The 24,023-nt window shown below is 46.0% G+C and overlaps 1 protein-coding gene and 1 long non-coding RNA gene across 7 annotated transcripts; one reads left to right on the top strand and one right to left on the bottom strand.

Moving 5' to 3' along the window:
- The first annotated feature begins 36 nt into the window (after positions 1 to 36).
- Positions 37 to 6,309, top strand: LOC123132443 (uncharacterized). Of its 4 annotated transcripts, none has more exons than XR_006464708.1 (6): positions 37 to 561; positions 722 to 976; positions 1,168 to 1,227; positions 4,387 to 4,511; positions 5,049 to 5,232; positions 5,579 to 6,309. It is a non-coding gene; the product is annotated as an uncharacterized lncRNA (long non-coding RNA). The 4 variants fall into 4 exon arrangements; XR_006464707.1 differs by having other exon boundaries at positions 667 to 976; XR_006464706.1 differs by having other exon boundaries at positions 38 to 575.
- A 3-nt stretch (positions 6,310 to 6,312) lies between these two features.
- On the bottom strand, positions 6,313 to 10,347 carry LOC123132442 (pentatricopeptide repeat-containing protein At4g14850). 3 transcript variants are annotated; one of them, XM_044552231.1, is made up of 3 exons: positions 8,686 to 10,347; positions 7,588 to 8,080; positions 6,313 to 7,040 (listed from the first exon to the last, which is right to left on the bottom strand). In XM_044552231.1, the coding sequence occupies exons 1-2, from the start codon at positions 10,290 to 10,292 to the stop codon at positions 7,615 to 7,617; spliced, it is 2,073 nt and encodes a 690-aa protein (XP_044408166.1). In that variant the 5' UTR covers positions 10,293 to 10,347; the 3' UTR covers positions 6,313 to 7,040; positions 7,588 to 7,614. The 3 variants fall into 3 exon arrangements, with proteins under 3 accessions (XP_044408166.1, XP_044408167.1, XP_044408168.1); XM_044552232.1 differs by having other exon boundaries at positions 6,313 to 7,037; XM_044552233.1 differs by lacking the exon at positions 6,313 to 7,040 and having other exon boundaries at positions 7,587 to 8,080.
- Between the last annotated feature and the right edge of the window lie 13,676 nt (positions 10,348 to 24,023).

The raw sequence follows: 24,023 nt of genomic DNA, 5'->3' as shown, positions 1-24,023 counted from the left end.
GACAGAAGCTGCAGCTGCGCTGCTCACCGCCGCTGCAGCTGCCCTGCTCCCCCCCCCCCAACGCAGCTGCCCTGCTCCCCCGCTCCCCCGCCGCAGCTGCCTCCTGCTCCGCCACCGCAGCTGCCGCTCGCCTGCCTCCCCAAGCTTCCCCCTTCCTCAAAAAAACCTTCGATTTCCCCAGCTACCGCCGTGCTCTGCTCCGGCTGCGTCGGAACCGGCATCGGCGAGCCCGGAGGCACTGGATCCGGACCACCACCAACAACCTAAAGGGCGACGAGGCCGACAAGCCCGACGACGACAGGAGATGCAGCAAGCTAAACGCCGACGAGCCCAACGACGACGGCAAGCTAAAGGCCGTCGATTTGCGAGCCTGGAAGACGACGACGATAGCTCCACAAGGAATACGATCGCGGCGGCGTCTTCTTTGCTGTTTCTCTGGTGGAAGACCCGTGCCTGCGACACCGCGGCTGGGCTGTCCACGGCACAAGTGGGTCGCGCCTGCTCACTTGGCAGCAGCGGTGGCGGCTACATGTTTTCTCCACTACTGCAGATCATCTCCAGGTCCTACTGCCTGGGTCTGAACCTCTCTTCTCTACTCTATGTTTACTGAATTTACTCCATGTTTACTGAATTTTCTCCACTACTCTATGTTTACTGAACCACTAGTTTCTGAACCACTTCACTGAATGTGAGATGTACCACTGAATTTCACTTCTGCTAGTACTCCAAGAAGACTATGCCAACGGCAACCAAGTGGGCTTTGTTGAGTTCGTGCAATGTTCCAATTGAGGGAGGAGGTGGTAGACTGTTTGCAGATGTGGTTGTCTTGATGAGATTCAGTTTGATCAGACCATCCCAATGTCACTTTGCAATTGTTCTGCTTCTTTTCTGAGCATGGAGCTGACAGTTATCTGGGATGATTGCATTGCAACTGCCATTTCCTGTGGATAGCTTGTACGCCGACCCCGAGCGCAAGGTGACAATTCAATCATTAACCCGTTCTTTAGTACTGTTTCAGTGATGCCGCAATAGTATCAACAGTAATGAGAAAATGCATATGCTTATCTGATGATCAATCCACACACACAGTGTACTTCAGTGAGTGAAGAGAAGTTTGTGGTGTTCTTGGGTCTCACTGAATGACTGACGGTGAACTCATCTTTTCAGGCTTAGGATGTCTTGGGCCTGTACCATGGATTAGGCCGCACACTCTTCAGTCCAGCCAGTGTAAGCACCATCACTGCATATTTCCCTTCAGAATTCTGATCATGCAACTGTTCATTCAAAAGCCACTAAAATATTGATCCCTGCGTGCAATGAAGGCTAAAATATACTCAAGGCTCGACTCCATCAATTCAGTTAAACTTGGACATGACTGCAGCCCATTTAAACTTGGACTACAAATATTGGATGGATCCATTTAAATTGATAGAAAACTGAATATTCACTGTAGTCTCAGTTAACTGAATTTTCTGGAGCCATTTTCCTACTCACAAGTTGACAAAAAACTGTTTGAAACAAATTTGACGGTAGCAATAACCTATCTTTTCAATTGCTCCACTGCTCGTTTATTTACCGTATATCTGTTTGTTATGTAAGTCATTTTATTTAGTAAAGTATAGACAGTATTATTTCTTGCAAATTATTGTGTGACTATTCTGGAGATGGTCTTTAAGTGTTCCTATCTAGACTTCTTATTTTAGGCTTTTAGCTGATCCATTCCATGAGATATGCTAGATTTTAGCATCTGTATTGATGAACCTTTGATGAAACTAAAGAAAAACTGGAAGTGTCCTTGATAGCATTAAATGGACCTCTTAACTAAATAGAAGCGATTTCTTGTCATCCACTGTCCTTTTATTTCTTGTCATCCTCTTAACTAAATAGACCATATCATCTAGTGATGATATGGGATTAGCAAAGGCCTTGCTTGCCTCATTAGTTGTTGTAGTTGTCAAGCAAAATTTTCAGTCCACTAACCCAAATTAGTTCAAATAACTAAAATTAATGCAAATCAATTCAAAACATTCAAATAAATCCAAATAACCCAAATTAATTCAAATAACCCAGATAATTCAATTAATCCAAATCACCCAGATAATTCCAATAAATTCCAACAAGGAGTTGATATACAAGGATTAGACAAGGTATACATAAGGACATGACATAAGGGCATCTTTGTCCCCTCTTGACACAAGATTACACACAAGACATACATAAGGAGCACCTGACTACATGACATAAGGGCCTCTTTGCCCCCTTTTGACTACATTCTTTTCCTTTCTCTGGCCACTTCTTCCCTTCCCTTCCCTTTACTTTTCTTTATTTTCCCTTCTCTAGCTAATTCTTTCCTTTCATTTTCTTTTCCTATTGCAATTTCCATTTCTTCTATAAGGGCCCTAGTATCAACAACTACCCGACTGTCGCAATATACACCGGTTATTTCCATTCCAGCATTCTGAACGCGATCCTTGTGCAAGTGGGGCAACTTATATTGATTTCCTCCCTTGTCTTTCATAACTTCAAACATAACTGCTTCTAATGTGATAAAGCTTCTGTGCAACTTGTCGGGATCGTAGTTCTCGAATTCCTCTTCCACACCCTGTACCAGTTCCTGGATATTTGTAGGTGACCTGCAGTCAGTTAGAGACTGGAGAGAGTTATGGAAGCAGAGGTCCAAACAATTTAACTCAGGGCTATTTGGGGGTTGTTGTAGCAATCGGATGTCGAGATCAGTTTGTTCCACAGCTTCTCGGAAAGCTACATCATTGGGAAGGACATGAGGCTTTGCGTTATCCTGTTGGATGAATATTGTTGCTCCCTCATCATCGTCAGGCCACTTATCCTAAATTGCCGGGATAACCTTATTGATTAGATAATCTCTGCACACTGGCCTGGTTACTTTCACTGATGTCAACACTTTTGTTCCCTTTTTTCCGTTCTGACTTGTCCGCTTCGCCTCAGTCTCTTCGACGAATGCCCAAATGCCGATCTTCCCATCGAATGTTAGCTCCCCCTCATTGTTATATCGAGGCCTGGCAACAGCCGTTAGGAACATTACCTTCCCAATGTTGTGAGTGTTTGACACGGTGCGCTTCGGTTCAGGTTCTCCTGGAAGTACATAGTAACTATTCTTCACTCTCGTCATGTCAAACCACTTCTCATCGATGTGAACCATATTCGTCATTGGTTTTAACATAGCCCGAGAAGTTGAGATCGAATTTTCATCGACCATGGACATACAAAATTTCAATCTCGCAAGCTTGTTCTCTAGCTTGAGGTGAGGCTTCACGGTGCTTGTGATGCGGTTGAGCTCATTCAACTGGAACCTCTTATGTAGGGTCGATCGGGCCACACCTAGAGACCGTGCCAGAGATCGAATTGTTCTTCTTTTATTCAGTGGGATTGTTGAGGTCCTCTCTAGATCCAGCTCCTTTCTCTTTCGGCCAGATCTTCCTGGCTTCTTGCTTGAGACATCTACTTCTTTGCCATCGGCAATTTGCTTTTTAGCCTCTTCCCAGATTCTTTCAACATATCGTACACTTATGTCTAACAGGTTTGAGACTAGCAGCTTGTCATCTGGTTGAACAGACCCATCTCTGAGCTCGATTACCAGCAAGGCAAAGTAAACACCATGCCTCTCCTTATGTGACAATTCTCTTCTCTTCTCTTGAAGTATCCAATTCATAACTTCATCCTCTTCCTCTTGAGCTTCATCCTCTTTCCCTTCATCTTCTTGAGGCATCCAATTCATATCTTCATCGTCTTCCTCTTGAGGCATCAAGTTCAAATCCATAGCTACATTCTCTGCCACTTGAGGTTCCTCCTTTTCAGGGATCCAATTCAAATTAATACCTTCATCGTCTTCCTCTTGAGGCATCAAGTTCAAATCAATGGTTTCATGTTCTTCCTCTTGAGGCATCAAGTTCAAATCCATATTCATGTGTTCCTGCCATCAATGACAAAAGATGAGTACACCATGGTACCATAACAAGAATATACACACACAAAAAGAGTATTCTAAGATCAACAACATCATTTTTCTTCAAATTTGCAACAACACATGTTTTCATAGTACTCCATAAATGATTCATTTCCATACATGTACTCCATGTTCCTAATAACCACCAGCAGCAACTCTTGGTCAAGTACTCCTCATGTTCCTAATGAGGGGTACATGCAAACCAAGATAACCAACTTACAGTGAGAATCCCAACCTTGACCATGAATATCTCCTAAACTATAAGTCCAAATCAATTGATTCTTTTTGCATTATTATTTTTATTTAATTTCCAAGTTTGGGTTTTATTTGACCTACCTAGATGTTCTAGATAGAGTTTTGTTATTTTTCTCTTTATTGAAAATCCTTTGAAAAATTATTTCCAGAGAGAAATAATTCAGGAGGTGAAGACCAGGAGTTTTGTGACCCTCCATTTAAAACAGGGCAAGCCACTTCATCCACTTGCTTGATGGCAATTGCAAGGCCATGGCTTCCAACTTGCAGATTCACGGTTATTTTTGCCCTTTTATTGACTTGGCTTGTTATGCTTTTATTGTTTTCCTAAGTAGAGCTTGGTAGTGAGAAATAGACATCAGTAGGGTATTTTAAGAGTTAAACTTAATTGCCTTGGTTACTTTGGAGCTAGCATTCACTATGAAACTGGTATTTACTTTTGATAACATGAATCATAATGAATAAAACAGTAGTGACAAGGAGACCCTTAGGGGTTGCTGGTATTGGTTCAATGGCAACAGTGCGAATGCTAAATGCTCATTTAGGCACCCAGTACGACCTCCTCTGTATTTATTTTGTTGACATAATATATGACCTCCACTGTTCTCTTTTCACTCAAAGCTAGTACTGCAGTTCTAGTCAGTTTAGTGCTTCAGTTAAACAGAGCAACATCATAAGCTATGGAAGTTTGTCTAATTGGCTTCTTCTTGTGGCTGGCAACAGTTGCTCTGCACAAAACCATACTACCCATTTACTCGAACACCCGAGCAGCTACGATTACAGTAATTAATAAGTGTGTGTACTTTCTTTTCAGCCGCTGGATGACTTGCTCGGAGCATCGGCGACTCCGCGGGCACCTCAACAAACTGCCCTTGTACCCAATGGCACCGCAAATCCAGTTGTCCCTTTGTCCCATGGTTGTCCAAAACCTGATGATGGTTTTAACCAGCTAACCGGGTGATACTGGACAATTTTGAAAGTTTTAACATGTTTCACATGTACGGAATGAGGCTACTGTTTTATGAATGCTGCTAGTGCTACAAACCTGAATTGACATCATCTGAATTTGCTAGTGCTACAAAGTTTTAACCTGGACTGATTTATGAATGCTGCTAGTGCTACAAACCTGAATTGGCATCAACTGAATTTGCTAGTGCTACGAAGTTTTAACCTGGACTGTTTTATGAATGCTGCTAGTGCTACAACAATTTGCATCCTCTGAATTTTACAGTTTCACTCTGAATTGGCATCATCTGAATTAGCATCATCTGATCTCTGAATTAATCATGCTCAGTAATAGTAAATCAACACTACTCTGACGAGTAAGTACTGTACCTTCTACAGAGTGCAGAGGAGTAGCAGCAATAGCAGCACGGGCAGGATCAGAGGAGAAGCAGCACGGGCAGGGTCAGAGGAGGAGCAGCAGCACGGGCGGGGGAGAAGGAGCAGCAGCAGCAGCACGGGCAGATCTCCACCGGCGAGCTCCTGGTCCACCGGATTGTGGAGGCAAGTTCCCGTGACGCCAGTAGGGGATCGCGGCGGCGCACACGCGGGAGCTCCAGGAGAATGCGCGGGAGCACGAGGGTGGACGCACACGAGCTTGAGGAGGATGCGCGGGGGCTCCAAGAGGGAAGCGCGCGGCCTCGAGGAAGACGTGGCAGGAGATTCCGGCGAAGCCCGCAGGCAGCAGGAGGAGACCACGGCGGCGCAGGTCTGGGCTGCGGCGGCAGAGGAGGTAATTGGCGAAGGCGGCGAGAGCAGGTACTTGGCTACGGAGGAGGAGCTCAGCTGGGCTCGCCGGCCCCTGGCGAATCACGCAGCTGGGCGGCGCCGGCCCCTGGCGATGGGCAGGCGACGGGCAGAGGAAGAAGACGGGGCGGAGGGACTTGTTTGAAACGCTTTTGAAACCACGAGGTTTTTTTTGCAAAATTACCAATGAACTACGCCCACGACATGTTTTTCGGGATGGAGGGAGTAGTAGTTATCTAAACGCTCTTATATTTCTTTACGAAGGGAGTACCATATCCCACGATTGATTGTAAAAATACATGGAACTGAAATATTTGCATTCTGGTTTTGCTTGATTGTTCTGAAAACATCGAGACAGCTAGATGCAAAAGTAAAAGAAGCAGATAGCCAATGCCTGAAGTTTCTAAAATCTCGATCCTGCTGGCAAACACAAGCACCCTCAACTCCATCATGAAGAAAGTGAAGGGATGGTCGGAGACGAACTCATTGCTTGGTGTCTTCCCAGCACATTGTATGATCCAAATATGATCGTGGCCGCCTCAGTTCCTTCTTCGTCCACATTGACGACTGCTTGGTGCACCCTCTTTCTCAGGAATGTCGGCTGCCTGTCGTGGTCCTTGCACATTGGCACATGCTCGGCAGGTCGTCTGACTCTGGCAAGAACGGTAGCGTGAGCCCAAGCAGATGGAGGTCCCATTTCAAGTTTACCTTGAATTTGGGCAGCCCAACAGTTGGCGGCTGCCGTCTTGGGTGTGATGTGTGTTGTTCGCGTCAGATGAAGCCTCGCCGGCCGCAGCACCTTGAACCCGTTCATGGGTGCGCGTCATACATGAGCTTCCACATGACCTGTGCATCAAACGCGGCGGCATCCAGCCAGCGAACGTGCCCAACCTCATCCAATGTGTCTCGAACATACTGCACCACACCACTTGGCCTTGAAGTAGACTGCATGGACAAGCACGAGGTCGAGGTCGGTGTCGGCAGAGATGATGGAGCCGATGAGGTTGTTCGTGGCCATCCTCACCCAGCTCTTGATCTTCTCCGCTGTTTCTTCCTGCTTCATAAATTAGTTACAGTAAACCAAATCAGAGAAAAACTCATTTATAGGCCATTTTCATCAGATAAAGCAAGGGAGAGAGGTACTTCACAACCATATTCAGACAACAAAAGTGGATCAACAAAATGGAATCACAACAAAGTTGATGTCATCCTTTAATACAGTAGGTGCCATTTTTAATGAACCACCAATATAGGTGAACATTAGTTTTCAAATTGAGAAAAGGAGCGCTTGTCCTTGTTTTTGAACAAGAAACATAATAATTACCTGCTGTTTGAAGAATTTGTCCAAGTAGTTCTCTCGATGCTGCAACTATAATAGTAACACAAAAACATGCATTGGTAACTTGAGGGTTTTCTACTGTAGTTATGCTGGATATTTGTAGTAACACTGAGATCTATTCCTCAATTGATCTCTATATTTTCTTTGAAAGTTCAAACAAAGGGAGTAATATACAATACATAAAGAAGTGAGCTAAAACATCATCCTTCTGGAGAAATAATTTATAATCTCATGCAACTATCCTACAGGAACTGATGTTGCATACCTTTTCTGTATCACATGGACAGAGTTTTCACCAGTAATCCTTGCATGAACATTCATATTGTTTGAAGTGATGAAACCTATTATTGTCCCTCACAATTATCTCCCTATCAACAATACCAGATATAAACTTGAAAGCTCGGTGACAATCCACACATATTCTCAAGTTCTTTGTGATCCTTATAGGTACACCAGGCGGAATGTGAATGAGTCCATAGGCCAGGGCAAGCTTCTCACTATGTTGAAACACCTCTGATTCTTTCTCTTCTTCCTCAAGATCATAAAGTGAATATTGTGTGTCTGGCATGTACCCAGAAGCTTGCATTTGTTTTTTAAGCTTGGCCAGTAATGCCCGGATCTCGCTATTCATCTCATGTTTGGTGTCCTTGGCATGGAAAACATGCACACCATTTTTCCAAGTGATCCAGCTACACCCTGGGTCTTTCTTGATTCCGACATCTTTCATCTCCTTCCTCACATAAGTTGCTTCTGCCCACCTGGACAAGTTCAGAAGACACATAAAATCAACAGTATGAATTGTGTGTTAATGCATTGATTCTACGGCTAAATTAAGTTCCAAAGAATGTCATAATCTGGCAGATATCTCATGAAATGTTTAAAAAGGTATTAAAATATTGTTTTGTTATTTCCAAAACATAGTGCTTCGGTTAACATGAGAACGTTGCAGATGTCCACACCCAGCAACCGAACAGGGCCAGCTCTGTTATTTTAGTTGATGATGGCAGCTTGCAAGCTAGGAGGCGATGCTAGCGTTTTTTGGTTAGAGGCAGCAGTCTGCAGTGTATAGAGGCTGCCTCCAAGAGGAGATAGAGACAGAGAGAGCTTAGCGGCATGCATACACATCGTGGATGCTCGAATAGGCCAAGAGATAAGAAAAGATAGTTCAATGTGTTCTAGAGTTAATGCCATGAAGAATACATGCGATCTACTGACAAGTTACGACACTTCACACTGATATGTGGGATTGTTAATTTTGAGGCGAACTCTTTCAGGCATTGATATATGGCAGTATTTCCCAAAGGGTAAATATCACCACGAACCCGTAAGAGAAATTCAGTATGAGTAAGGTAGTTAATTTTACCTGCCAGCTGATGCAAGCATGTTTGAGAGCAGCACGTGATTGCCAGAGTCCTGAGGGTCAAGTTCAAACAACTTCTCAGCTGCAATCCTTCCCAGCTCTGTCTTCCCATGCATCTTGCATGCCCCAAGTAGTGCTCCCCAGAGAGAAATGGAAGGTCTCATTGGCATCCTCTGTATAATCTCATAAGCTCGCTCTTCCATTCCTGCACGCCCAAGCAAGTCAACCACGCAAGCATAGTGCTCAGTCCGTGGTTCTATCCCAAACCTCTCCCTCATTGTCTCAAACAGCTCATAGCCTTCCTTGGTCAAACCTCCTCTACTGCAGGCTGTGATCACATTTACAAGTGTGATGTAGTTAGGTGCTGTCTCTCCACTCGCTATCATATCACTGAACACTGCAAGTGCGTTTATAGCATCACCGATGTTAGCATGCCCTCCAATCATCGCATTCCATGTGACAAGATTCCGCTGTGGCATATCGACAAAGACATGGTGAGCATCTTCAACACCCCCGCACTTGCCATACATGTCAACCAATGCACTTGCAACAAAGATGTTTGCATCGATGCAAGAGCGAACAGCAACTGCATGCAGAGCACGCCCAAGGTCAAGGCCTAGCAGGCCTGCGCATGTAGTGAGCACACTGGAGACCATGAAGTCAGTCGGCTCTTCCCCCGCCCTCCTCGCACCCAGGTACACAGCAAAAGCATCCTCCTCTGCCCCGTTCTGTGCATATGCAACAACCATGGAACACCATGATACACTGTTCCTGACTCTCATCGCATCAAACACCATCTTTGCCTTCTCCGCGCATCGGCACTTCCCATAGAAATCAACCATCGCATTCGACACCGAGACATCCATGTCAAAACCGCACTTCACCACGAACCCATGGAATTGGGCCCCAGGCAACAGGAGCATCGCCCCGGCGCACGCGTTGAAGAACGCACAGACCGAGACGACATTCGGCATCCCACCAGCCTCCCGGAGCCCAAAGTAAGCTTGGACCGTCTCGAGGGGCCGGCCGGCGAGCACGGCGTTGGTCATCACCGCGTTCCACGCCACCACGTTTCTGTTAGGCATTTCCTCGAACAGGCGGCGGGCCAGGCCGAGGCGGCCGGTCTTGAAGTACATGTCCAGCGCGGCGCACGAGACGAAGGCGTCGGCGGGGAGGTAGCCGAACCTAATGGCGAGCGCGTGTATCTGCGGGCCGGCGGCGGAGCGAGGGGGCGCGGAGGCGGCGGCCTTGAACGCGGAGGGGAAGGTGAAGTCGTTGGGGCGGAGGCCGAGGCGGAGCATGGCGGCGAAGGCGGAGAGGGCGGGGAGCGGGCGCGCGTGCTGCGCGGCGCCGGAGATGAAGGCCGTGAATGACACGACGGTGGGGCTGGGGTCGGAGGCGAGGGCGGAGGCGGCGGCCGCGGGGAGGTCGAGCTTGGAATAGAGGTTGACAAGGTGCGCGCAGATGAAGGGCGGGATGCCCGGCGATAGCAGCCTGAGCGCGCGCGCGTGCGCGGCACGGCCGAGCCGTGGGGAGCGCGAGGCGATCGCGGCCTCCACAGCCGCCGCAAGGAGCTGGGGGTCCGCCGACATGGCCGCGCCCGCGCGCATTTGCTTGTTGATGAATTGGGCTTCTTTGCCCTCTTTTCAATAATCCTACACCTACGAGGGACTACGAAGAGACTGCGAGTGCGTAAACCTTCCTTTCCTAATTCTCTGCCCACCTGATTTTCAATGGGGGTGGTCCCTGCCTCCTCTTAACACCAGCAATCTATGTAAGGCTGGTCGTAATGGTAGTATCATAGTTAGTATCTTGCACGCCAAGTAGTCAATTTTAATGATGTGTCATAGCATTAAATGAAGAAAGAGAGGATGTAATATCATATCATGATACCGTATTATATTAAATGTTATGTTACTTTGTGTCATACATGACAATAAATAAAATACTACATGATACTAATATATAATACTATGCATTAGGAATGTAGTATCATAGACTAGTATCATATGCATGATACTAGTATATGATACTTTCCATTACAACCAGCCTAATTAGTCTTACGTAATTAACGTAATAGGCCAGGTGGCATCTTTTTGTTGGGCGAAATTAGAGGAGGGAGGCCCACCCAGTTGAAATCAGGGGGTGAAGAGATTAGTTAGGAAGTTTACGTAAAGTGGGAACGTAAGTGTATGTAGGTGTAGCATTTTTGTCTTAACACCAATCAAAATCTGCAACTGTCTGATCACATAACATTATGTTAAGTTCTTTCGTAAGTGTAGTATTACTCGCTTTTTTTCGCGCGCGGAGGGAGAGTTGTAAGAGCATCTACAACCAAACCCGCAGCAGCCCCGTACGCACGGTCGGGCTTGGTACAGTTTGTTGCCCTCAGCCAGGCCCTTGTGGAATAAAATCAACCTATTTAGTTACATGGGCTACATCTGTTTTCTGCCTCGTATAAAACTTGAAGCAGCTCCGAGCTTACATCCAGTAAAACGGCCGAATCAACTATTTTTCTTGAGCCAGGCTCGCTCGAGCCACGCGTGGGGAAGCACTGGAGACGACGGGACGTCTCATAACTTCCCATGCTCTCTTCAGTCACCTTCCACGCCAGACGACGTGACGTCTCATAACTTCCCACGCTCTCTTCAGTCACCTTCCACGCTAGTTCACACACACTCGCTTTCTCTTTCCTCATCGTCCCTTCGGTGTCTCCGATGCCAGAGCCACCGCCCCCCCCCACTCCCATCATCACCGGTAGCAACCACATCCGACATAGGTGGATTGCCGCCTCCCCCTCTCCCGGCCAGTATCTCGCAGCGGTTCTCCGGGTGTCGTCCCTTTTCTGCACCATGCTGCTGTTGGGGAACGCAGTAATTTCAAAAAAATTCCTACGCACACGCAAGATCATGGTGATGCATAGCAACGAGAGGTGAGAGTGTTGTCTACGTACCCACGCAGACCGACTACGGAAGCGTTGACGCAACGTAGAGGAAGTAGTCGTACGTCTTCCCGATCCGACCGATCCAAGCACCGTTACTCCGGCACCTCCGAGTTCTTAGCACACGTACAGCTCGATGACGATCCCCGGGCTCCGATCCAGCAAAGCGTCGGGGAGGAGTTTCGTCAGCACAACGGCGTGGTGATGATCTTGATGTTCTACCGTCGCAGGGCTTCGCCTAAGCACCGCTACAATATGATCGAGGTGGAATATGGTGGCAGGGGGCACCGCACACGGCTAAGGAACGATCTCAAGGATCAACTTGTGTATCTAGAGGTGCCCCCTGCCCCCGTATATAAAGGATCCAAGGGGGAGGGGGCGGCCGGCCAGGAGGAGGGCGCAGGAGGAGTCCTACTCCTACCGGGAGTAGGACTCCCCCCCAATCCTAGTTGGAATAGGATTCCCCGAGGGGGAAAGAGAGAGAGGGGGGCCGGCCACCTCTCCTTGTCCTAATAGGACTAGGGGAGGGGGGAGGCGCGCGGCCCACCTTGGGCTGCCCCTTTCTCCTTTCCACTAAAGCCCACTAAGGCCCATATAGCTCCCGGGGGGTTCCGGTAACCTCTCGGTACTCCGGTAAAATCTCGATTTCACCCGGAACACTTCCGATATCCAAACATAGGCTTCCAATATATCAATCTTTATGTCTCGACCATTTCGAGACTCCTCGTCATGTCCGTGATCACATCCGGGACTCCGAACTAACTTCGGTACATCAAAATGCATAAACTCATAATAACTGTCATCGTAACGTTAAGCGTGCGGACCCTACGGTTCGAGAACAATGCAGACATAACTGAGACACATCTCCGGTCAATAACCAATAGCGGGACCTGGATGCCCATATTGGCTCCTACATATTCTACGAAGATCTTTATCGGTCAGACCGCATAACAACATACGTTGTTCCCTTTGTCATCGGTATGTTACTTGCCCGAGATTCGATCGTCGGTATCCAATACCTAGTTCAATCTCGTTACCGGCAAGTCTCTTTACTCGTTCCGTAATACATCATCTCGCAACTAACTCATTAGTTGCAATGCTTGCAAGGCTTATGTGATGTGCATTACCGAGAGGGCCCAGAGATACCTCTCCGACAATCGGAGTGACAAATCCTAATCTCGAAATACGCCAACCCAACATGTACCTTTGGAGACACCTGTAGAGCTCCTTTATAATCACCCAGTTACGTTGTGACGTTTGGTAGCACACAAAGTGTTCCTCCGGCAAACGGGAGTTGCATAATCTCATAGTCATAGGAACATGTATAAGTCATGAAGAAAGCAATAGCAACATACTAAACGATCGGGTGCTAAGCTAATGGAATGGGTCATGTCAATCAGATCATTCAACTAATGATGTGATCCCGTTAATCAAATAACAACTCTTTGTCCATGGTTAGGAAACATAACCATCTTTGATTAACGAGCTAGTCAAGTAGAGGCATACTAGTGACACTCTGTTTGTCTATGTATTCACACATGTATTATGTTTCCGGTTAATACAATTCTAGCATGAATAATAAACATTTATCATGATATAAGGAAATAAATAATAACTTTATTATTGCCTCTAGGGCATATTTCCTTCAGTCTCCCACTTGCACTAGAGTCAATAATCTAGATCACATCACCATGTGATTAACATCGATAGTTCACATCATCATGTGATTAACACCCATAGTTCACATCGCCATGTGACCAACACCCAAAGGGTTTACTAGATTCAGTAATCTAGTTCACATCGCTATGTGATTAACACCCAAAGAGTACTAAGGTGTGATCATGTTTTGCTTGTGAGAGAATCTTAGTCAACGGGTCTGCCATATTCAGATCCACATGTATTTTACAAATTTCTATGTCAACAATGCTCTGCATGGAGCTACTCTAGCTAATTGCTCCCACTTTCAATATGTATCTAGACCGAGACTTAGAGTCATCTAGATTAGTGTCAAAACTTGCATCGGCGTAACCCTTTACGACGAACCTTTTTGTCACGTCCATAATCGAGAAACATATCCTTATTTCACTAAGGATAATTCTGACCGCTGTCCAGTGATCTACTCCTAGATCACTATTGTACTCCCTTGCCAAATCAGTGCAGGGTATACAATAGATCTGGTATACAGCATGACATACTTTATAGAACCTATGGCCAAGGCATAGGGAATGACTTTCATTCTCTTTCTATCTTCTGCCGTGGTCGGGCTTTGAGTCTTACTCAACTTCACACCTTGTAATACAGGCAAGAACTCTTTCTTTGACTGCTCCATTTTGAACTACTTCAAAATCTTGTCAAGGTATGTACTCATTGAAAAAACTTATCAAGCGTCTTGATCTATCTCTATAGATCTTGGAGCTCAATATGTAAGCAGCTTCACCGAAGTCTTTCTTTGAAAAACTCCTTTCAAACACTCCTTTATGCTTTACAGAATAATTCTACATTATTTCCGATCAACAATATGTCATTCACATATACTTATCAGAAATGCTGTAGTGCTCCCACTCACTTTCTTGTAAATACAGGCTTCACCGCAAGTCTGTATAAAACTATATGCTTTGATCAACTCATCAAAGCGTATATTCCAACTCCGAGATGCTTGCACCAGTCCACAGATGGATCGCTGGAGCTTGCACATTTTGTTAGCACCTTTCGGATTGACAAAACCTTCTGGTTGCATCATATACAACTCTTCTTTAATAAATCCATTAAGGAATGCAGTTTTGTTTATCCATTTGCCAGATTTCATAAAATGCGGCAATTACTAACATGATTCGGACAGACTCAAGCATAGATACGAGTGAGAAGCTCTCATCGTAGTCAACACCTTGAACTTGTCGAAAACCTTTTGCGACAATTCTAGCTTTGTAGATAGTAACACTACTATCAGCGTCCGTCTTCCTCTTGAAGATCCATTTATTCTCAATTGCTTGCCGATCATCGGGCAAGTCAACCAAAGTCCAAACTTTGTTCTCATACATGGATCATATCTCAGATTTCATGGCCTCTAACCATTTCGCGGAATCTGGGCTCATCATCGCTTCCTCATAGTTCGTAGGTTCGTCATGGTCAAGTAACATGACCTCCAGAACAGGATTACCGTACCACTCTGGTGCGGATCTCACTCTGGTTTACCTACGAGATTCGGTAGTAACTTGATCTGAAGTTACATGATCATCATCATTAGCTTCCTCACTAATTGGTGTAGTAGTCACAAGAACAGATTTTTGTGATGAACTACTTTCCAATAAGGGAGAAGGTACAATTACCTTATCAAGTTTTCTACTTTCTTCCCACTCACTTCTTTCGAGAGAAACTCCTTCTCTAGAAAGTTTCCGAATTTAGCAACAAAAGTCTTGCCTTCGGATCTGTGATAGAAGGTGTATCCAATAGTTTCCTTTGGATATCCTATGAAGACACATTTCTCCGATTTGGGTTTGAGCTTATCAGGTTGAAACTTTTTCACATAAGCATTGCAACCTCAAACTTTAAGAAACGACAGCTTAGGTTTCTTGCCAAACCATAGTTCATACGGTGTCGTCTCAACGGATTTAGATGGTGCCCTATTTAACGTGAATGCAGCTGTCTCTAATGCATAACCCCAAAACGATAGTGGTAGATCTGTAAGATACATCATAGATCGCACCATATCTAATAAAGTACGGTTATGACGTTCGGACACACCATTACATTGTGGTGTTCCAGGTGGCGTGAGTAGTGAAACTATTTCACATTGTTTTTAACTGAAGGCCAAACTCGTAACTCAAATACTCTTCTCTACGATCAGATCGTAGAAACTTTATTTTCTTGTTACGATGATTTTTCACTTCACTCTGAAATTCTTTGAACTTTTCAAATGTTTCAGACTTATGTTTCATCAAGTAGATATACTCATATCTGCTCAAATCATCTGTGAAGATCAGAAAATAATGATACCTGTCGCGAGCCTCAATATTCATCGGACCACATACATCAGTATGTATGATTTCCAACAAATCTGTTGCTCGCTCCATTGTTCCAAAGAACGGAGTCTTAGTCATCTTGCCCATGAGGCATGGTTCGCAAGCATCAACTGATTCATAATCAAGTGATTCCAAAAGTCCATCAGCATGGAGTTTCTTCATGCGCTTTACACCAATATGACCTAAACGGCAGTGCCACAAATAAGTTGCACTATCATTATTAACTTTGCATCTTTTGGTTTCAATATTATGATTATGTGTATCACTACGATCGAGATCCAACGAACTATTTTCATTGGGTGTGTAACCATATAAGGTTTTATTCATGTAAACAGAACAACAATTTATTCTCTTACTTAAATGAATAACCGTATTACAATAAACATGATCAAATCATATTAATGCTCAACGCAAATACCAAATAACACTTATTTAGGTTCAACACTAATCCCGAAATTATAGGGAGTGTGCGATGATGATCATATCAATCTTGGAACCACTTCCAACACACATCGTCACTTCACCCTTAACTAGTCTCTGTTTATTCTGCAACTCCCGTTTCGAGTTACTAATCTTAGCAACTGAACTAGTATCAAATACTGAGGGGTTGCTATAAACACTAGTAAAGTACACATCAATAACATGTATATCAAATATACTTATGTTCACTTTTCCATCCTTCTTATCCGCCAATCACTTGGGGTAGTTCCGCTTCTAGTGACCAGTCCCTTTGTAGTAGAAGCACTTAGTCTCAGGCTTAGGACCAGACTTGGGCTTCTTCACTTGAGCAGCAACTTGCTTGCCGTTCTTCTTGAAGTTCCCCTTGTTCCCTTTGCCCTTTTCTTGAAACTAGTGGTCTTGTTAACCATCAACACTTGATGTTTTTCTTGATTTCTACCTTCGTCGATTTCAGCATCACGAAGAGCTTGGGAATTTCTTTTGTCATCCCTTGCATATTATAGTTCATCACGAAGTTCTACTAACTTGGTGATGGTGACTAGAGAATTCTGTCAATCACTATTTTATCTGGAAGATTAACTCCCACTTGATTCAAGCGATTGTAGTACCCAGACAATCTGAGCACATGCTCACTAGTTGAGCGATTCTCCTCCATCTTTTAGCTATAGAACTTGTTGGAGACTTCATATCTCTCAACTCGGGTATTTGCTTGAAATATTAACTTCAACTCCTGGAACATCTCATATGGTCCATGACGTTCAAAACGTCTTTGAAGTCCCGATTCTAAGCTGTTAAGCATGGTGCACTAAACTATCAAGTAGTCATCATATTGAGCTAGCCAAACGTTCATAACGTCTGCATCTGCTCCTGCAATAGGCCCGTCACCTAGCGGTGCATCAAGGACATAATTATTCTGTGCAGCAATGAGGATAAACCTCAGATCACGGATCCAATCCGCATTATTGCTACTAACATCTTTCAACACAATTTTCTCTAGGAACATATCAAAATAAACATATGAAAGCAACAATGCGAGCTATTGATCCACAACATAGATATGCTAATACTACCAGGACTAAGTTCATGATAAATTAAAGTTCAATTAATCATATTACTTAAGAACTCCCACTTAGATAGACATCCCTCTAATCTTCTAAGTGATCACGTGATCCAAATCAACTAAACCATAACCGATCATCACGTGAAATGGATTAGTCTTCAATGGTGAACATCATTATGTTGATCATATCTACTATATGATTCACGCTCGACCTTTCGGTCTCCGTGTTCCAAGGCCATATCTGTATATGCTTGGCTCGTCAAGTATAACCTGAGTATTCCGCGTGTGCAACTGTTTTGCACCCGTTGTATTTGAACGTAGAGCCTATCACACCCGATCATCACGTGGTGTCTCAGCACGAAGAACTTTCGCAACGGTGCATACTCAGGGAGAACACTTCTTGATAATTTAGTGAGAGATCATCTTATAATGCTACCGTCAATCAAAGCAAGATAAGATGCATAAAAGATAAACATCACATGCAATCAATATAAGTGATATGATATGGCCATCATCATATTGTGCCTGTGATCTCCATCTCCGAAGCACCGTCATGATCACCATCGTCACCGGCGCGACACCTTGATCTCCATCGTAGCATCGTTGTCGTCTCGCCAATCTTATGCTTCTACGACTATCGCTACCGCTTAGTGATAAAGTAAAGCATTACATCGTGATTGCATTGCATACAATAAAGCGACAACCATATGGCTCCTGCCAGTTGCCGATAACTCGGTTACAAAACATGATCATCTCATACAATAAAATTTAGCATCATGTCTTGACCATATCACATCACAACATGCCCTGCAAAAACAAGTTAGACGTCCTCTACTTTGTTGTTGCAAATTTTACGTGGCTGCTACGGGCTTAAGCAAGAACCAATCTCACCTACGCATCAAAACCACAATGATAGTTTGTCAAATAGACTCCGTTTTAACCTTCGCAAGGACCGGGCGTAGCCACACTTGGTTCAACTAAAGTTGGAGAGACAGTCGCCCGCAAGCCACCTATGTGCAAAGCACGTCGGGAGAACCGGTCTCGCGTAAGCGTACGCGTAATGTTGGTCCGGGTCGTCTCGTCCAACAATACCGCCGAACCAAAGTATGACATGCTGGTAGGCAGTATGAATTATATCGCCCACAACTCACTTGTGTTCTACTCGTGCATATAAATCAAACCATAAAACCTAGGCTCGGATGCCACTGTTGGGGAACGCAGTAATTTCAAAAAAATTCCTACGCACACGCAAGATCATGGTGATGCATAGCAACGAGAGGGGAGAGTGTTGTCTACGTACCCACGCAGACCGACTGCGGAAGCGTTGACGCAACATAGAGGAAGTAGTCGTACGTCTTCCCGATCCGACCGATCCAAGCACCGTTACTCCGGCACCTCCGAGTTCTTAGCACACGTACAGCTCGATGACGATCCCCGGGCTCCGATCCAGCAAAGCGTCGGGGAGGAGTTCCGTCAGCACGACGGCGTGGTGACGATCTTGATGTTCTACCGTCGCAGGGCTTCGCCTAAGCACCGCTACAATATGATCGAGGTGGAATATGGTGGCAGGGGGCACCGCACACGGCTAAGGAACGATCTCAAGGATCAACTTGTGTGTCTAGAGGTGCCCCCTGCCCCCGTATATAAAGGATCCAAGGGGGAGGGGGCGGCCGGCCAGGAGGAGGGCGCAGGAGGAGTCCTACTCCTACCGGGAGTAGGACTCCCCCCCCAATCCTAGTTGGAATAGGATTCCCCGAGGGGGAAAGAGAGAGAGGGGGGCCGGCCACCTCTCCTTGTCCTAATAGGACTAGGGGAGGGGGGAGGCGCGCGGCCCACCTTGGGCTGCCCCTTTCTCCTTTCCACTAAAGCCCACTAAGGCCCATATAGCTCCCGGGGGGTTCCGGTAACCTCCCGGTACTCCGGTAAAATCTCGATTTCACCCGGAACACTTCCGATATCCAAACATAGGCTTCCAATATATCAATCTTTATGTCTCGACCATTTCGAGACTCCTCGTCATGTCCGTGATCACATCCGGGACTCCGAACTAACTTCGGTACATCAAAATGCATAAACTCATAATAACTGTCATCGTAACGTTAAGCGTGCGGACCCTACGGTTCGAGAACAATGCAGACATGACTGAGACACATCTCCGGTCAATAACCAATAGCGGGACCTGGATGCCCATATTGGCTCCTACATATTCTACGAAGATCTTTATCGGTCAGACCGCATAACAACATACGTTGTTCCCTTTGTCATCGGTATGTTACTTGCCCGAGATTCGATCGTCGGTATCCAATACCTAGTTCAATCTCGTTACCGGCAAGTCTCTTTACTCGTTCCGTAATACATCATCTCACAACTAACATATTAGTTGTAATGCTTGCAAGGCTTATGTGATGTGCATTACCGAGAGGGCCCAGAGATACCTCTCCGACAATCCGAGTGACAAATCCTAATCTCGAAATACGCCAACCCAACATGTACCTTTGGAGACACCTGTAGAGCTCCTTTATAATCACCCAGTTACGTTGTGACGTTTGGTAGCACACAAAGTGTTCCTCCGGCAAACGGGAGTTGCATAATCTCATAGTCATAGGAACATGTATAAGTCATGAAGAAAGCAATAGCAACATACTAAACGATCGGGTGCTAAGCTAATGGAATGGGTCATGTCAATCAGATCATTCATCTAATGATGTGATCCCGTTAATCAAATAACAACTCTTTTGTCCGTGGTTAGCAAACATAACCATCTTTGATTAACAAGCTAGTCAAGTAGAGGCATACTAGTGACACTCTGTTTGTCTATATATTCACACATGTATTATGTTTCCGGTTAATACAATTCTAGCATGAATAATAAACATTTATCATGATATAAGGAAATAAATAATAACTTTATTATTGCCTCTAGGGCATATTTCCTTCAGCTGCTTCCACAACGGGCCAATGCAACATCAACGTCGCGCACTCTAGCTCCGCCACCGGTGTCGGGCCTCCTCATCTTGGGCTCAACAACGGCGGGGTTACAAACCCCACCGCCTGCGACTTTGGCAGGCTCGGCTTATGGGGGTATGTTTACCCCCATTCGAGAGTTTTCTCCCATGCGTCTGGTGCAAGGGGGAGCTTGAGGATAGCACGCTCATCCTCCAGACGGCGCGTGACGAGGACCACAGTCGCGGCCCTCGCAATGGTCGGCTGACATATTTTTGGGCTTTTGGTTGGAGTAGTTTGGATAGAAAGCAATGAGGTTACTAGCGATCAAAGGGTCAATAGTTGGAATAGAATCCCTTGAAATCAACACAAGGAGTGGGAGCTCTCTCCCAGAAAAATGTATACGACTTGTGTTTGCTTCGAGAGACACTGATGGAGTGGGTGGGGGTATATAGGCTGGACAAACAATCTGACTGTTACACACACTTTTGCACACATCAGTGAATCCGAGAGTGGAATGGCCTAGAGGCAACAGTTGGATTTCTTGGTCACACCATGGAAAATTGATCAGTGGCTCTAAGAAGTGTTGACCTAAGCATTTTACACGCTTCGGTGTCACAGAGTGAAACCATTCGGAAACTAAGAACGTAGAAGGTTATAGAATGTTTGCACATGTGCTTCGGTGGGTCCGGATGGGTTTCTCGGTGCGATCGATGCAACTAGGGTTTAGGAAAATGGCTATATCGGTGTGATTCAGTGACTCTGATAGAAATCAATTCGGTGTGTCGGAGTTGCATTTAGGGTTTGATATAGTGGGAACTTGTGAAGTAGCTAATGTCTTTGGAGTTTGATCTCTAAGCACTTTGAACAATGAACTCATCTTCTCAACCTCATCCCCTTTTGATAGTATTGACATATCTATGGACTTAATGTGATCTTTGATCACTTAAATACAAAACGAAGAGTCTTGAGGCTTGATCCAACACTTGTCTTTAGCTCTAGAGGGGTTCACCCTCACTTCCCATGTTGTACTTAAAATGAACAATTCCTGAAATATACTCAAATAAAATATTAGTTCAAAGCCATGTATGTTGGAATGAATTTCCAAAACCACCAAAGAGATTAGGAGCACTTTCACACGGCGGTAGGGTGTGCGGGCCCGTGGTGTCTTTGGGGGAGGTGCAGTGCTGGTTGGGGGCGCCGTTAGGTGGCGCAGTGAGGTGGTGGCGGTCTCTCTTCTCCTCGGTTCGAGCCAGTTGCACGCGCCCCCGTCCCCCATAGATCAGCACCCCCTTATTTTGCTCTTGTATTACATATTTTCGGTAATTCCTCTCCTCCATTAAATCACGTAATTTTAGAGAAAAAATACATTAGCATTGAACTACAATGTGCAAAATATCAATAATTAAAAGGAAGTTATAATAAGAAATAGTGATGCAAAATAGACGTATCAACCCCTCACTATCACTCACTCCACAACCCTCCTCCAAAAATCGTAGCCATTGCCCACCACAACGCTTTCGTCCGTCGTCCCATCGCGAAAGATGACGTCGAGAGGAGCTTCTTAGGCCCCGGGTGATGTGGTACCTCGAAGGGTGCCACTCCGAGGTGTCGTCGCTCTGCCACGATGAAAAATCCGATAGCGGGAGCTCGTGCTTCAATTCGCGGCAACATGAAGCTAAGTTTTCCCCGCGTGCCGCCCCGAGCAATGCACCTTGCTGCCGCACGTCGTCGGGCCCATCCTCCTGTATTGCGCCCTCTGCCGTGAAGGAGGAGCTTGCCTCCTCCTCCGACGACATCGATTAGCACAAGGTGGTGGAGTCATTGTAGTCGGACACCCCACCACCCGGGGCACCAAAAACCATTGAGGAACAAGAGCAGCTTCTGACGGGCTTTGGGAATCCCTCCTCGATGTGCTTCCGAAACAGGCGCCATCCTCGCCGAGAAACCATGCCATCCAAATCAAATGTCACATCAGGTGTCAGCCGTCCTCGCTGCCTCACCGCATCGACACCTAGTGGCGCATGGCCGCCGCCAAGCAGGAGCTGACTACCTCCTCGCGTGAGAAGCGTACCCACCATGACTGTGTTGGAATTCGACCACAGGATCGATCATATCAAATCACGATGAACACACACACGCAAAACCGATCGCCAAGGGTACGTCTCGTACCCTAAAAGTTCCTCTTTTTATTTTCTCCTTTTTGGTTTTTCTCTCCACGATGATACAATAAACCTCACGGCTTGGCTGTGCTTAAATATACACAACCAAGGCAGCCGACCAGACAAACTAAACCTACTCGTATAGGACTTCTAATCCTAGACGGACTTGACACACACACGGACACGGCAGGATAGCCTATCCGCCCCACGCTATGGACTCAAATCCTAGTACAACTCTAACTCAGACCACGGCCAGATGCAAATCCTAGCCGAACTCAACTTGCACGACTTCTACATGCACACGTGCTAGTACTCCACTAACACATGGACTACAAACTCAAGATTATCGCTAACATTCTCCCCCTAATCTTGACTTATCATCTCCGCATACTTGCTTTGATCTTGACTCGTTGTAAATTCACGATTTGTCGATCCAAACTCCGACGCATGATCTGGACTACCAGCCAACACGGTCATATCTACGCGTGCAACATGCAAGACTGGACGCATCATCAGTCTTCACGTCGTTCAACTTAACTGGTAACTGTCCCACTACACGTCAAGCTTGATCTTCAACCGTCATATCCATATACCGAGTATGACCCGCTTGGAAACATGCAAAACCTCCTTGCTCTACAATATTGTGCCATCGCCATTGCTTAGCCGCTGTCTTGCACTCGGTCCGCACCATACTCAATATACTTGCTTGCAGTAGATCCACTCTCCACTGCTTGCACACCTCCTCGCTTTACGATGGCTTCGCCTACCATCGTCCGCCTTCGGCATCACACCGAATCCACACTGGCCGCAACCAGGACGCTCCACGAGGACATGGACATGACTCACGGAACACCGTGCACACCGCTTCTACTCCAACGAATCATCACCAAGACGAGCACTTGGACACGACGACGACTCACACACGCAACGACGACTGACCGTGCAATCTCACACGACTCCTTCACTCATCTGACTCCCTCGGACGACGATCTTGATGAGCTCCAGCACCGCACCTCGGCACCATCTCTCCCATCAACGATCTCCTTCCGCCACCTTGCAGACGACAGCCTGTCGCCTTCCTCCATGTCGCTCCGCCGAACGACGATCTCTTGATCCTCCTCGCCGCTGCACCACCCAGCGACCATATCGCCCGCCCCGAGGCGCTAGTCGGGTCACGACCCCGGGGCAAGCGCGGCTTCAACTCGACCTAGCTCTGATATCAATTGTTGGAATTCGACTACAGGATCGATCACATCAAATCACGATGAACACGCACGCGCAAAACCGATCACCAAGGGTACGTCTCGTACCCTAAAAGTTCATCTTTTTATTTTCTCTTTTTTGGTTTTTCTCTCCACGATGATACAATAAACCTCACGGCTTGGCTGTGCTTAAATATACACAACCAAGGCAGCCGACCAGACAAACTAAACCTACTCGTATAGGACTTCTAATCCTAGACGGACTTGACACACACGCGGACACGGCAGGATAGCCTATCCGCCCCACGCTATGGACTCAAATCCTAGTACAACTCTAATTCAGACTACGGCCAGATGCAAATCCTAGCCGAACTCAACTTGCACGACTTCTACATGCACACGTGCTAGTACTTCACTAACACATGGACTACAAACTCAAGATTATCGCTAACAGACTGAGCGGTGTCAGGTGTGGCGCTCGGCGTCCTTGGCGAAGATACAAGTGCCGTCGGGTTGGGTCCTCGATGACCCGAAGCTTGCGGAGGTGTGAACCTT

Source organism: Triticum aestivum, chromosome 6A, assembly GCF_018294505.1.
Source record: "Triticum aestivum cultivar Chinese Spring chromosome 6A, IWGSC CS RefSeq v2.1, whole genome shotgun sequence".
In the NCBI taxonomy this organism is placed as follows: Eukaryota; Viridiplantae; Streptophyta; class Magnoliopsida; order Poales; family Poaceae; genus Triticum; species Triticum aestivum.
Note: the sequence above shows the minus strand (reverse complement) of the source record. Positions and strands in the feature narration are given on the sequence as shown.